The sequence below is a fragment of the Sus scrofa genome, unplaced genomic scaffold (assembly GCF_000003025.6).
Source record: "Sus scrofa isolate TJ Tabasco breed Duroc unplaced genomic scaffold, Sscrofa11.1 Contig2639, whole genome shotgun sequence".
In the NCBI taxonomy this organism is placed as follows: Eukaryota; Metazoa; Chordata; class Mammalia; order Artiodactyla; family Suidae; genus Sus; species Sus scrofa.
Window position 1 is genome coordinate 76702 of NW_018085142.1, and position 15366 is coordinate 92067.

Below are 15366 nucleotides of genomic sequence, written 5' to 3' on the forward strand. Positions count from 1 at the left end.
ACATTTCATGGCAACGCCGGATCCTTAACCCACTGAGCAAGGCCAGGGATCAAACCCCCAACCTCATGGTTCCTAGTTTGATTTGTTTCCACTGTGCCATGATGGGAATTCCCTATTCTCTTACTTTAATATCAACTTTACAGTTTTTAAATTTCAAATTTTCCTCCTTAATCCACTTAAAGTTCATCTTTCACAAAGTGAAAGTTAGAAATCTAATTTATTTTTCTTTACTTAGTGATCTGATTTCTCCAAACTATTACTAAATTTCCATCATTTATTGGAGTGCCATACATATTATATATTAGGTTACCATACAAATATTTGGGTCTGTCTCTAAGACCTCTATCCTATGATAATCTTGTCTGCTTTTGGACCACGAACTTGACCTTCCACTAGTAGGTCTCATAATAGGTTTTTTTTTTTTTTTTTTAGGCCACACCTGCGGCATATGGAAGTTCCTGGGCTAGGGGTCAAATCAGAGCTGCAGCTGCCAGCAAAGCCAGGGAACAAACCTGCATTCTCATGGATACAAGTTGGGTTCTTAACCCTCTGAACCACAATAGGAACTCCAATAGGTCTTAAAATAAGTCTTAATGTCAGATTGAACAATTCTAGCTGCTTTTTTCCCCAAAATTAACCTAGAAATTGTGAAATAATAGTTTCATGCAATTGTTAGGTGTTTAATTTCATTGAAAGAATAAAGCATTTGTGGGCATATTCATACCATGAAATTCTATACAGCAATGAAAACTGAATGAGCTACAGGTATAAGCAACAGTATGGAGGACTATGACAGCCTTTACTGTCAATGGAGAGGAGAAAGAGAAGTCCACGAAGAGGGCTAATACACAGATCACTTGATAGCAAAAGGGACTGAGACAAGAGAAATTTATTACTTTCTAATATACAGTTAATAACAATGTAAAGCACCTTTCCTCTCCCTCTGCTTCATTCATTTTTATCAAATATGTGTTTTGAAATTAATTCAGACATAATGTACAGGATTTAGTAAAGTAGGGTGAAGGAGGGGAGGGGAGGCCAGCAAGAGGCTATACCATTAGTCAAGAAAATTCAAAGAAAAAAAATCATTGCCTGAGTAAGAGTGACTTTAGTGAGGGTGAAAAGGAATATATTAATATTTTTAAATTTTCAATTCCCTTCTGGCTTCTAAAACTTTGCCTTTATTTGTCACTTATTCAACTTATCTCATTTCGTCGTCCACAGTGACTATTCCCTGCAAACCTGGGTCAACCCCCACCCACCGTGATCATCAACCACATAGCAAGCGCCTTAGCCACGTAGGGCCAGGCTGAACAAAAGCTGTGGGCTCCATCCAAGAGGCCGTGTTCTCCAGCCCATTGCCTTTGGACTTGGGGACCACTGTCCTTCCTGCCAGAGGTGCTAAGCAGAGGCAGTGGTGGGAGTGGCATCAGGTCTCTGCTCCAGATCGGGTCTGACAAGACCACGTGTGATACGGTGGTAGCCTTTATCACTTTCTAAAAGTCTTATTGTTCTTTTACACACTAAGGTATACAGTACCCTAGAATTGATTTTTGTATAACATTTAAGGCTAGGAGCATATGCCCTTTTGCCTTTTTATTGAAAACATTGTCCTTATTCAACTTTTCTTTCATGCCTCTTCTGGCCTCTTCTATCATGTAATCAAATAAATATGTTTATTCAGGGGACTTTTTCTGGATTCTCTAGTTTATTCCAATGATCAGTTTATCACTGAACCATTAACATACTGTTGTTTTTATTTTGCAATTGGTTGTGATATCTCTTAAAGCAAAGTTGCCCATCTAATACTTCTTCTTTCAGAGAAGCACTGTCTATTAACGGCAAGGAAAGAACTGTTCTATGGATGCATGGTCCAATATGGTAGTCACTAGGCACGTAAGTTATTGATAAGTTTACCGGATAAAATAGAGGATAATTGTTGTTTCAATTAACTAGCTCAAGACTCCATTTTTAGCTCTCTAATCTTACAAGGATGTCAAAACACAATTCAGAACCTCAAACACTTCTTCAAGATTATCAGAAGTCCTCATAAGAGAGGGTCGCTAATGCCAATTTCACATCTTTGTATTTTCAACTCTGTTCAATATTAGATTTGTGATTCCTCACTATCTTTTACATTAACTGATCTCTCTGAAAAAATTTAAATATTTCATATAGTATTTTTAGCGAGAGTGTTTCTGAAAGTGCTGGATGTGAAAATTTGCATTGACTTTTACTTTTGTTTGAGAGTAATTAGCCAAAATCAGCTCTATAAGTAAAATGGCCAGTTTTGTAATGTCATCTTCTTAGAAAAGAAAAACTTACACATCAAAAGAGAGGGAGCTTGAAGCCTTCCACTTTCTCCCCATAACTTGCATAGCCTCTTGAATATCCTTATTCCTCAAGGAGTAGATTATAGGATTTAGCATGGGGGTAACAATACTATACAATACTGAGATCAGCCTGTCTTTCTCCAGTGAATATGTTGAGATGGGTCGTCCATATGTGAAGATGGTGCTGCCATAATAGAGAAGGACAATGGTCAGGTGGGAGGCACAGGTGGAAAAGGCCTTTTGTCTCCCCTTGGAGGATCGGATCCTCAAGATGGTGGAGATAATATAGAGGTAGGAAAGGACAATACACAGGAAAGGAGTCCAACCAATGACCACCCCAATGGATAGTAGTGCCACTTCATTGACAGAAGTGTCCCCGCAAGACAAGACCAACAAAGGAGGTATATCACAGAAGAAATAATTAATCTGATTGTTGCCACAGAAGGGCAGGCGGAATGTCAGTACTGTGTGCACCGCTGAATTGAGGAAACCACCAGACCAGCAGGAGGCTGCTAACTGGCTATACAGAACCTTGTTCATAATAACTGAATACCTCAAGGGCTTACAGATTGCAATATAGCGATCATATGCCATTGCTGCCAGGAGCAGGGACTCTGAGCCCACAAAAAAAATAAATGCAAAAAGTTGTGCCATGCAACCTAAATAGGAAATGCTTTTTTTCTCTGACAGAAGATGCGCCATCATCTGGGGAACATTGGTGGTGGTGTAGCAGATGTCAAGAAAAGCTAAGTTTTCCAGAAAAAAATACATAGGCGTGTGCAGGTGCAGATTAGTCATGGTTACCAAAATTATGAAGCTATTTCCTCCCAAAGTACAGATATAAGTTACAAGGAAGATGGTGAAAAGTAAAAATTGTAACTCTTTTAAGTTGGAGAATCCCAAGATGATAAACTCAAACAGAACTGTTTGGTTTTCTCCTTCCATAATATAATTCGGGTTTTCCTTCGCAATTGGGAACAAAGGATTTCTGTAATCTGTACTGCTCCAGAAACAGGCTACAAAACAAGAAAATAAAAAACTTCACAGGTGAAAAGGTAATATAACTAATCCAAAACCATTAGATATACCTGTAAAAATGCACAATCCCACAACAAATAAATTCTATGCATTATCACTCAGCATAAGTAGAAACATTATCAGCCTTTCATCTGTCAGTCAAATCTTTTAAAATCGACACATAAGCAGTTTTGAATATTTAAGTAAAACATGAATGGCCACATGCACCATAAAGCCTAATGAAAGGAAGGAACGCCCTCATCTACTTTTTCATCCTAAGTTACAGTAATTTGGAGGCTTATTGAGACAGTTGTCATTAGTGGGCCAATCAACTATGGTGACCTGCACACTTTTGGAGGCTGACATTTGTAGATTTCATGTGGAATTAGTCACATTTTATATATTATGGAGGATGAGGAGGACAGAAAAGGACATAGTGGTACCAGAGATGATAGTATATTTGGAGGGATGCTCCATAAAATACAGAGGAAATTCATGATTAATCATAGCAGACATATCCTAGAGTTCACTCACTTAATCAAGGGCAGACTCCAGCAAGGCCATTGTCTCCTCATACTTCTCTTTCTTTCTCTACTGAAGCATTCTCTTTAGCAAAGGAACAGGCTATTATTTCTCCTATTATAAAACATTTAAAATGTCTTCCTTTATCACTATTTTTCTTCACTAGTGTCACCCCATTTTTCTGATATTTACATCAAAACTTCTCACAAACAATGTCAAAATTGACATTCTCCATTCCTACTCTTTCCAGTGTCTCTTCAACCTACTTCATTAGGTCTTTACCTCAATATTCCCTTGATTCAAAGTGGTTGGGTCAATTATGAAATGTTGACCCATATGCACAGAATCTCATATTCTAACATTGCTCAATTATGGTCTACTTTGAATTAACACATTTTTTTTCTTTTTGGCCACACCCACAGTGTGTGGAAGTTCCCAGGCCAGGGCTTAAACCTACACCACTGCAGCAACTGGAGCTGCAAGAGTGACAATGTCAGGTCCTTAACCTGCTGAGCCACAAGGGAACTCCCTATGGTCTACTTTCAATATAGCAGCCAATTATATGTAAGTCACTTTCCACTATTAGGCCTCTACTCATAACCCTCCTACTATACTCCAGCTCAGACTGTAAATTCAAATTCTTATGAAAGGCTACAAGCTCTGTAAAACCTTTTTCTTTTTACTTCTCCAACCTAATTTCCTCTTTTTGCCCCTTAACTCCTTCAGTCAATTCACGCTGGCCTCTTTGATGTTCCCCTTTGCCTTGGTTCTTCCCCAGGACTGTCCATCTGACAAAAGTCCTAACTTCATTTTAGTCTGATCTCAAATGGTATAAATCAATGAGTGTCACCTCAACCAGCCTCTCTGTGCTCTCCTACACTCTGTTTCCCCTGCACATGCATCTTCCATTGCCCCAAGACACATAGCACCTTGTGAGAGCCCATATAATTTATCTATTTGGTATGCTTATTGTGTATTGCCTGCTGCCCTAGTAGAATATACTGAGTTTTACAAAGCAATGTACTGAGTGTTAATGTTGCATTCTAAGCATTGAGCACAGGCTCTGGCACATAATACATGTGTGTTCAATGATAAACTTCTGGGTTTCCTTTCAATTAACTCACAAGGCTGACTTCTCTGGGCAGAAGACTCACAGGGAAGTCTCTTTGTTTTTTCAAGATAATTTATTTTAGCCCCACTTACCCAGTTTGGTTTAGTTTGATTTGCTGTGGTAATGGTTCAACCAGGGGTTGTTGTGGAGAAAAATATTACCCTTACAAAGAGAGAATAACCTCTTCATATTCTTATGTGAACAGGAAGGACATTCTCCTCTGCAGGACTACCATCTCTGCCACTTATGTTTGGAACCACCCGAAGGGTAGCAGGAAATGGCTACAACCTCTCCTCTCTTCCAACTCGCGTGTCCAACAACAGGAGCTCTCTTCTTTCCTCCTATTTATATGATTTCTTTAATAAAGCACACACTGTGTAGTGAAAATCTAATTACTTTTCTCCAAATAGCAATGATGAAGACTTTGGGGACTTTGGGTCTTAATTAAGATGTATGATAAAATGGTCTGGGGTGGCAAATTTTAAGAAAATAATACTGCTCTTATCATTTTACACACACACACACACACACACACACACAATAGTATCACCATTGTAATTCTCCATGATATTAGATCCTCAATACAGAAGCTAAAATAGCTTCTCTAGAAATAAAGTAGTCCTAATTGGTACTTAGGTGCAGTTTAGAAACATGGAATTTGCAGTTAAGTAAGACTTCTAGATAACAAAAGAAACAAAAAAAGAGCTAACTCACACAGAGCTGGCATAGGGTTACAAGATTTCCCAGTTAACTGTAAAAATGATTTTAAAAAGCAGGCAATCAGGTAAGATGGTGGAGTAGAAGGACGTGAGCTCACCCCCTCTCATGAAAACGTCAAAATCACAACTAACTGCTAAACCACCACCAACAGAAAAGACTGGAACCTACCAAAAAAGATATTCTACATTCAAAGACAAAAAAGAAGCCATAAAATTAGATCCTCAATATTGGATATAGCTGAAAGTTATCATTATTGCTCTTATTTTTATCATTGTATTTTAAATGATGTTAATGTGAATTTCATTATATAATTACATAAATTTAAACAGCACACAATTACAGAAATTTAAATTTTAAATATATACTTTTTTCCTTATTGGCTGCACCCACTGCATGTGGAAGATCCTGAGCCAGGGACTGAACCTGTGCCATAGCAGAGACCCAAACCACTGCAGTGACAAAGCTGGATCCTTAACCAGGTGTACCACAAGGTAAGTCCAAAACTGTACTTTTATACTATTTGTCTCCTTTGAGACACATAACAACTTTTAAGATGGGTATGTGTGGGGATGGAAATCCTGTGAAATTGGATTGTGATGATCATTATACATCTACAGATATGATAAATTCATTGAGTAATTTAAAAAAAGCTCTTATAAATTTGGAGTTCACAATGGTTCAGTGGGTTAAGAACCCTACATTGCCAGCTTTGTTTTGTACTGATATATAAGATGGATGGGACTTCCCATTGTGAACGCTGCTTGTGAAGCTAGTAAAGTCATGTCTGACTTAAAAAAAAAAAAAAAAAAAAAAAAAAAAGATGAGTGTGTGTGGCAGGCAAAAGTCCACAATAACACTTAATGAACCTGACTTGTGTATAATCTCCCTTTGAGTTTTGGCAGAATATATGAACATAATGAGATATCACTCCCATAACTATATTATTATATTATACAGATGTGTGTGTGTATATATATGTATTGCAGATGTAATGAGATCCTCAAGTCAGTTGACCATAAAATAGGGGAACTTTTCCAGGTGGGCCCTTCAAGTCTGGGTCAAAGGGTCAGAGGTAAATCAGAAAAGGAAAAATCTTTTTTTGTTGTCTTTTTGCCATTTCTTGGGCCACTTCTGAGGCATATGGAGGTTCCCAGGGTAGGGGTTGAATTGGAGCTGTAGCTGCCAGCCTACGCCTGAGCCACAGCAACGCAGGATCCGAGCTGCGTCTGCAACCTACACCACAGCTCACGGCAACACCAGATTGTCAACCCACTGAGCAAGGGCAGGGATCGAACCCTGCAACCTCATGGTTCCTAGTCGGATTCGTTAACCACTGCACCACGATGGTAACTCTGGAAAAATCTTTTTGAAGGCATCAGAGAGCTAACAAGGCAGTGAGGATTTTTGTAGGATCAAGGTCTGGAAGAGGAGAGCAGTATAGAATGGAGAGTCCAGCACTTTTCACCCTTTTTCTCCTTGGGGTAAGGCATACCTTGATTTATGATGTTTCACTTTACTGCCCTCCACAGATACTGTGATTTTACACATTGAAGCTCTGTGGCAGTCCTGCATCGAGCAAGCCTATCAGCGCCAATTTCCTAACAGCTTTTGGCCACTTTGAATCTCATGTCACATTTTGGTAGTCTCCCAAAACCTCAAACTTTTTCAGTATTATGATACTGGTTATGGTGATCTGTGATCAGTGATCTTTGATGCTACTACTACAACTCACTGAAGGCTCAGGTGATGGTTTGCATTTTTCAGCAAGAAAATATGTTTAATTAAGGTGTATACATTGTTTTTTAGACACAGTGCTATTGTACACTTAAGAGATTAAGTAGAGTATAAACATCTTTTCTATGCGCTGGGAAACCAAGTATTCTTGTGACTCACTTTTTTGTTCTATCCAATTTATGGCAGTGGTCTGAAAACAAGCCCACAATATCTCTGAGGTATACCTGTATTGGCATCTTTGGAAAAGAAATCAAAAGAAAATTTTTGAGAATTTTTCACTTATCCTAACATTAATGATTATTTTTACATCACTAATATCTTATGAACCAACACACAAACTGTTACAACTTTGTGGTAACTTTATCATATATCAAATAAAATATGGCTTCTACTTTATTACACATATACTTTCTACTCATCCTAGCTTTTACCTACAGTTAAACTTGCCCCACACCCTGCCTTCGCCGCATCCCAGGCATGCAAAGGTTCCTGGACCAGGGATCAAACCCACACCACAGCAGTACCAGTAAGCCAATTCCCTTTAGAATGTCTTCTTCAGCTGCCATATTCTGCATTATTTGGTTGTTTAAATACATACCTAATTCCTCTTAGCAATGTATAAATGCTCTAACACTGAACCTATGTTCCATTTCTTATTGCTTTTATTACCAGAAAAATTGAATTAAATAATTCCTAGAGAGAAAAAATTGTCATATATGAAATTGTCTTTGATAGTAAAACTTTCATTCTGATCTTAAGATTATGTTTTTACTTATTTTTTATTTTTTATCTTGTTGTAGACATGTCTATAGCATGCAGAAGTTCTGGCCAGGATTGAACCTGTACCACTAGAGTAACCAGAGCCACAGCAGTGACAACACCAGATCCTTAATTCACTGAGCCACAAGGCAACTTCAGATTTTTATCTTTTTAATTAACTTTATTGACGTATAGTTGATTTACAAAGTTGTGTTAATTTCTGCTCTACAACAAAGTGATTCAGTTATACATATATATATGTGTGTGTGTGTGTGTGCTTTTTCCTATTCTTTTCCTTCATAGTCCACTTGTGTCATAGTTCAGATTCCACACATAAATAATATCATATGGCATTTATCTTTGTCTTTAAGATTAGGTTTTCAAAATACACTGTACTTTGCATAAAGAGGATTAATTAGTAGGAAGGAGAACTCAAGTCAAAACATTTCTATTATGAGAAAAGCAAATCAAAACCTACTTCACACCTTGCTCTGTTCGTCGCCTAAACTCACTGTACTTCAGGCATTTCTGGGCACTAACATAGACATTGAAAATTAATCATCATCTGGGATACTTCTCATCTTCCTACTGCGCATCGAAGCTATCGGCAAATACTGAAAGTTGAGTGTTCGAAATACATCCAGAATCTCGATGCTCCTCCAGTCGCCACCACCATTACCCTGGCCTAGGCTGCCCTCGATTCTCATCCAAAGGATGATAAGGGATCCTAACTAATTCCATCTTGGTCCCTCTACTCTCTGTTCTCAAGAGAGTAACACTGTGATTCTTTCACCACAGAAGTTGTAGGAAGTCACTTCCTTGCTCAAGGGCCCCGTTATCAGGCTCATTACCCAGAGTAAGTGTGGAGAACCTTCAGCTGACCAACTGGATGCCAAGACCTGACTACCATCGCTTTTCTGCCTCATCTCCTGCCCCTCTCTTCACTACCCACTGAGTTCCAGGCACGTGGGACACGCTGTATTCCTCCCGTAAAATACCAACACTCTACACCATTGTTCCTCCATTCACTGTCATTTCTGCATCAGGATAAACTATCACATACCCGCATGACTCACTCCACTATTTCCTTCCACGTTCTGTCAAGTGGTGTTTATGAAACAGGCTTTCACTGACCCAACCCTGCAAAAGAGTGCCCACCAGGGCATGCTGATTCTGCCTTTTACTCCACGCATTTTACTTTCGGAAAGAGACACGCAGTTACTTCTTCAGCTTTTGTTTGCCCAGCTTCTCAGCTGAAAAAAGATCCATGTCCTCATGTCATAAACATAGGGATCGTTTCCACTGCAAAGTGAACATTCCCTGTTGAAAAAATACTTTGCGTGAGCGACTAAAGGATAATTGGAATCGTGTGTGTGAAGACCATGCCTACACGTGGCACAAATTTCTGAAATGAAAACAGAATTCAAGAAATGGATCCAAGTTAGTCTAGATGAGAAAATAAATGTCATCAAGAGAGCACACAGTTCTCATTTCCTCTGGTGTTGCCAGTGATTTTCTTTAGACAGACAGCTTCCATTTCCTCCAAAGACTCTCCTCAGAGCCAACTTCACTTCCTTATTCCTAAGGGTGTATATCAGTGGATTCAGCACCGAAGTCACAGTGGTGTGTATGACAGCCACGTACTTCTCTTGTATCACAGAGGTGGCAGAGGCAGGGGGGATGTATGTGAGCCCCACAGTTCCATAGAAGAGAGACACCACCATGAAATGGGAGGCACAAGTGGACAGAGCCTTGTGGAGCATGTGGCAGGACTGTGCTTGAGGAGAAGAAAGGTGATGATGTAGAAGTAGGAGAGGAGAGTGAGAAAACACGCTGCCATAGATAAGCTGCCTGTGACAATAAAAATGAGCCATCGATTGAGCCGAATGTCACCACAGGCCAACTCTAAGAGGGGCTTCACATCACAGAAGAAGTAGCTGAGTTTCAGAGAGTGGCAAAAGTTCAGGCGTGCGGTCATGACGGAATGCATCAGAGCATAAAAGAAGCTGGTGATCCAGGCCACAGCTGCCAAGAGAATACACACCCAGAGGTTCATGATCACAGTGTAGCGAAGCGGGTAGCAGATGGCCACGAATCAGTCAAAGCCCATCACGGCCAGCAAAAGGGCCTCGTGCGCCCAGAAAGTGGAAGAAGTGGAGCTGACTGATGCAGCCTAGGAAGGATATGGCCTTGTGAGTGGAGAAGAGGTTTGCCATTAGCATGGGCAGTGTCACTGAAGAATAGCAGATATCCAGACAAGAAAGATTTCCCAGGAAAAAATACATGGGAGAGTAGAGTCTTGGCTCTGAGGTGACGACCACTAATATGGACCCATTTCCAAACAGATCTATAATGTACACAACCAAGAGGGTCATGAAGATGATTGGTTGCAGCTCCTGATTGGAAGTCAGTTCCAGCAGAAGAAACTCATCCACTGTGGTGACATTCTCCATTGCTTTGAGAAGGCTAATCACGGTGACGATTAGTAAACCTGTTCCAGTAGACTGTACAGGCTAAATGCAGCAAGTTCCTCACCAGGAAATACAGGAGGGTGATCCATGGTGAGCAAAGGGTTGGAGATGCTCGAGTTAAATTCACTTGCAATGTCATTTAGGAACCAGAATATGGGATCAGTTCAGAGACCCTGTGATCTATATGCTGCATAGAACTAAGAAGCATACATAGAATGCTGAGTTAAACCTATAAAGCAGATCACATAGAAGAAAGCAGATAGGCAGTGAATACAGGAAGAGAACAGGACTCCATTTTAGCCCCATCGTAGCACTAAAACTAATGTAGCTAAGAAGAGTCGTGTCAGATGTATTTGTAAACATTTAAACATTTATAAATGGATGTGATAGGCAATGTTCCCGTTTCTGGGTACGGGTAGAAGCTCAGCAATAGTCCTAAATCGCCTCTAAAAAAAAACCAAACCAAAAACCAAAAACAAAAAAACAACCAAAAAACAGAGTACCTTCCCTACAGCCTGAACTTCTCCAGGAAACTAGAAGACATTTCTTAAAATCCACAAACTTCCTATAATGTGTAGGCAGAGGGAACACTAATCAGCAGAATTGGTGTCTGCAGTCACAGAGGGCACCACAGCAGCAGGGCTATTTATGCAGAACGAAACCCCCACCCCAACCCACCCCACCCCCAATGCTAAGAAGTTTCAGTAACAAGAGAATTTTGGAAACAGGAGAAAATAATCAGTCCTAGAAAGAGAGTGCCTCACACTGAGAGAGAGTAAAACTGTTGCAACAGAGGAGGGGACCAATGAGCCAAAAATCTGGGGAAAAACATCCTATCCCCTTCCCATATAAACATCCTACTAATAACGTGCCCCCCAAATGCAACTTATTCATAGACAAACAATAAATAGGAAAAAAGTCTGCATCCACATGAAAGCAGAATTAAAAAAAAAAAAAACAGAAAAATAGAAAATCCTGATTTCTCATGATTTCTCAAGCAGCTATAGCTCACTTGAAAAAATATTTGGAGTGAAACAGAAAAACTGCCCTGCAACATTCCCACCTGAAGCAACAAAAACTGTAACATAATTTTTATTGAGAAAAATACACTAATATCCAAAACAGAAATCCAAATTCAAAGTAAAATACAATCTGTTATTCTGACAAAGATCAAAACATTTAAGACAATGTATCTATCGAAGATGCAAAAACACACATAGACGGGGGGTGTCGGTTGATTTAACCTCTAACAGACATGTAGCACTGACTCTCAATTACAAACATCTCAAAGACTCTATGTTAGCCATTCTACTTCCTAGACTGCCATTCAGATGTGTTGGCAAATGTCAAAAATCATGGATTTGCCATGGTATTTATTGAAGCATTGCCATACCAGAGATGGCAAACAAACTCAATGACCATATTGGACTAGTTAAATAATTTTCATTGCAGAAGAAGCAGTAAAAGAAACAAGGCAACTCTTTACATAGGGCATTTGGTCACTTGCAATCAAACAAACAAACAAAAAACACTCCAAAGGATACATGTAAAAATGCATACATGCGTTCATATCGACTTTAAACAAAAGTTCCATGACTCAACAGATTAAATCAGAGCTTTCCAGGTAAGAACTTGGGCCAGAAGTCCACTGCCCCCAGATCCTGTCATTTCCACAGCTTAAATTCAGATTCCCCAGTTACTCTCACTCAGCCCTTCCAATGGTCTCAATCCCCTTCTGTAAAAAAAAAAAAAAACAAAAAAAACAAAACAACAACAACAAGAATGCTTCTCCATCGAATGGAAAGTCATCTGTTCTACTACTGTCTGTGCCCATTCATCCTATCCTTCACTCCTTTGTGTACCTACCCGGAATAAATACCATGGTTTGGTGCATGAGGAAATCAAGAATCAGAGCTGTGAGGATTTGAATAAAATGAACAGAAAGCTTTAGCTGCTCAGAGTCTTATATGACAACATCGTACACCTAAGTGTAGGAAGGAACCACAGAACACTTGGCCTTCACCCTATTCCCACCACAAAATAAACAAGATGAATCCCCTCTGACTCTCCCTGGAGATGTTCTCAGCATAGATGTCTTGGGATCTCGTCTCAAAGGTTATTCTCTCTATTTGTCTCTTTTAGTAATTAATCATCTGATCAATTGTGTCCTTTTGAGAACTTTTTTTTTACCTTCAACGAGGGAGAAAAGTAGTATTCAGAGCCAGTTTTTCACTAAAAGACTGAAGAAAAGAATAAGTATAGTAATTTTAAAAAGATACAGTTGGAAACTCTACCAGTGGAAACTCTTAACAGTGTGTGAATACAATAGATGTCATTATCTAGAGAAATATATATTAAGGATAAACAATGAAATCCTGCTGTATAGCACTAGGAACTATATTCAGTCACTTCTAACGGAGCATGATGTAGAATAATGTGAGAAAAAGCATGTATATAGTTATGTGTGACTGGGTCTCTTTGCTGTACTGTAGAAAACTGACGGAACACTGTAGACCAGCGATAATGGAAAAAATAAATATCATTTAAAGAAGAATTAAAAAATGATAAAGTTTAAACTGAAACATTTTGGCAAAAGAAGGTAAATTATTTAACTTGAGAAATGTCATACAAAAGAAAACCACCATAAAATAGGAGCTTTATATCTACCAAAAATGAAAGATGCATTATCTTCTTGGACTCAAATAGATCCTGGCTGTGAATGGAGGAAAATTGACAGAGAGTTTTCTAAATCTGCTTAGCCAAAAAGTTCTTTATAATTATTAGTTTATAGATGCAAACAATGAACTCACAGACTCTGGAGTAAGATCCCTGGAGTTTGAATCCCGGCTCTGCTAGCAGTGTGACTTTGGTTATGTTACTTATCCTTTCTGGGCCCCAATTTTCCTCATCTGTAAACAGATGACAATGATGAAAGCAATCTTACTGACTGATTACACACACAGATAATCATGGCTAAAAAGAATTCTGAATAAGGTTATGAAGCCCTTTTTGCAAGAAGCAGAAAGCTTGCGATGTTGAGAATCATGGTCTGGGGAGTTCCTGTTTTGGCACAGAGGAAACGAATCTGACTAATATCCTTGGGGATATGGGTTTGATTCCTGGCCTCGCTCAATGGGTTGGGGATCCAGCGTTGCTGTGAGCTGTGGTGTAATCTGCAGGCATGGCTCAGATCCCGCTTTGCTGTGGTGCTACATAGGCCAGCAACTGCAGCCCTGATTCCACCCCTAGCCTGGAAACTTAAAGTGCCACAGGTGTGGCCCTAAAAAGTAAAAAGAAAAAAGAATCATGGTCTGGAAACCTCAGTCCCATATCTAGAATTTTTCCAGCTCTATTGCAGATGACACTTGCAAAAAGATTACTTTTTATCAAATTCAAAATATGTTTTCTCTCGTGGAATGACAAGCTGATTCTAAATTAACAAAAAACAAATAGGGGAAATCTGGTTCAAGATGGCAAAGTTGGAGGTCCTCAACTCACTTCCTGCCGTGGACACACCTAATCTATAGCTACAGAGGGAAAAATTCCCTCTAAAAGAAAGCCAGGTTATTTCATTCTTATTTATGGCCAAGTAGTATTCCACTGTACAGAGAAATTGGCACAACACTGTAAATCAACTATACTTTCATAAAAAGAAAAATGAAAACCAGATTATTTTCCCAGCAGAAAGCTGGCCATGAATGGAGCCAGGCTCCTTCGGCATCAAAAGGCATCACACTCTCTCCAGGTGCCCCAACCCCAGCTGCTCGCCTCACACAGGTACCTCCTCTAAGGATGGACTCGCCTCCCTTTGATCATCAACATGGCCTGAAGACCTGCAATTGGCTGATGGCAGCTGCCCACCCTCTGCCCAGCTCAGCCTCCCTCAGGAATGCCTGAGACCCAATGCCAAGCCAGTGCCACACATCAGACGGACCCTGTCGACTCCCACAGTCCTTTCCTGGCCCCTCTTCTCCCCTCTTCTGTCCTACACAGCAGTCAGAAGCAAGAAGCCCACCGCTCCAAAAAAAAAAAAAAAAAGACAACTTATCACTCAGTTCAATATGAATCAAAGGTAAAAAGACAAAAGGAAAAAAGACCACCACTGCTCAGTGAATTATGCTGACAGTCTCTTGAACAACATCGAAATCATGAGACCCACAAGGCTATAAAGAAGTAAGAGTCAGTTCTCTTAAAAGGCTCATATGAACTCACTGTGGCTATTGACCCCTCCCCAAAGAGGGCTCAGCACAGACAGCAGACTGAAATGTCTCCAGTTGTTTTTTTGTTTTGTTTTTTGTTTTTGTTTTTTAGGGCTGCACCTGCAACATATGGAAGTTCTTAATCCCCTGAGTAAGGCCAGGGATTGAACCCAAAGCCTCGCAGAGGCTATGTCAGGTTCTTAACCCACTGAGACACAACAGGAACTCTACATGTCCAGTCTTTACCTAAAAGAGGCATATTTGCTTATTTTAAAAGTTTGACTGAAGGGCAGTCCTTTTTTTTTTTTTTTTTTTGGCCATGCCTGCAGCATGTGGAATTTCCTGGGCAAGGGATCATACCCTCGCCACAGCAGTGACTCTGAGCCGCCAGAGTGAGAACACCAGATCCTCAATCCCCTGCACCTCAAGAGAACTCCTAAATGGCAGTCTTCTAATTTAATACACATCTAGGGACCAAATGCCACACTCTCCATAGAGGG

The 15366-nt window shown here is 39.8% G+C and overlaps 1 protein-coding gene and 1 pseudogene across 1 annotated transcript; both read right to left on the reverse strand.

Annotated features, from left to right (window-relative positions):
* Nucleotides 1-666: 666 nt before the first annotated feature.
* LOC110258642 (olfactory receptor 5V1-like) lies at nt 667-3382 on the reverse strand. The gene has a single exon (XM_021081933.1). The coding sequence runs from the start codon at nt 3276-3278 to the stop codon at nt 2322-2324; it is 957 nt and encodes a 318-aa protein (XP_020937592.1). The 5' UTR covers nt 3279-3382; the 3' UTR covers nt 667-2321.
* Nucleotides 3383-9683: 6301 nt separating this feature from the next.
* On the reverse strand, nt 9684-10649 carry LOC100157755 (annotated as a pseudogene).
* Between the last annotated feature and the right edge of the window lie 4717 nt (nt 10650-15366).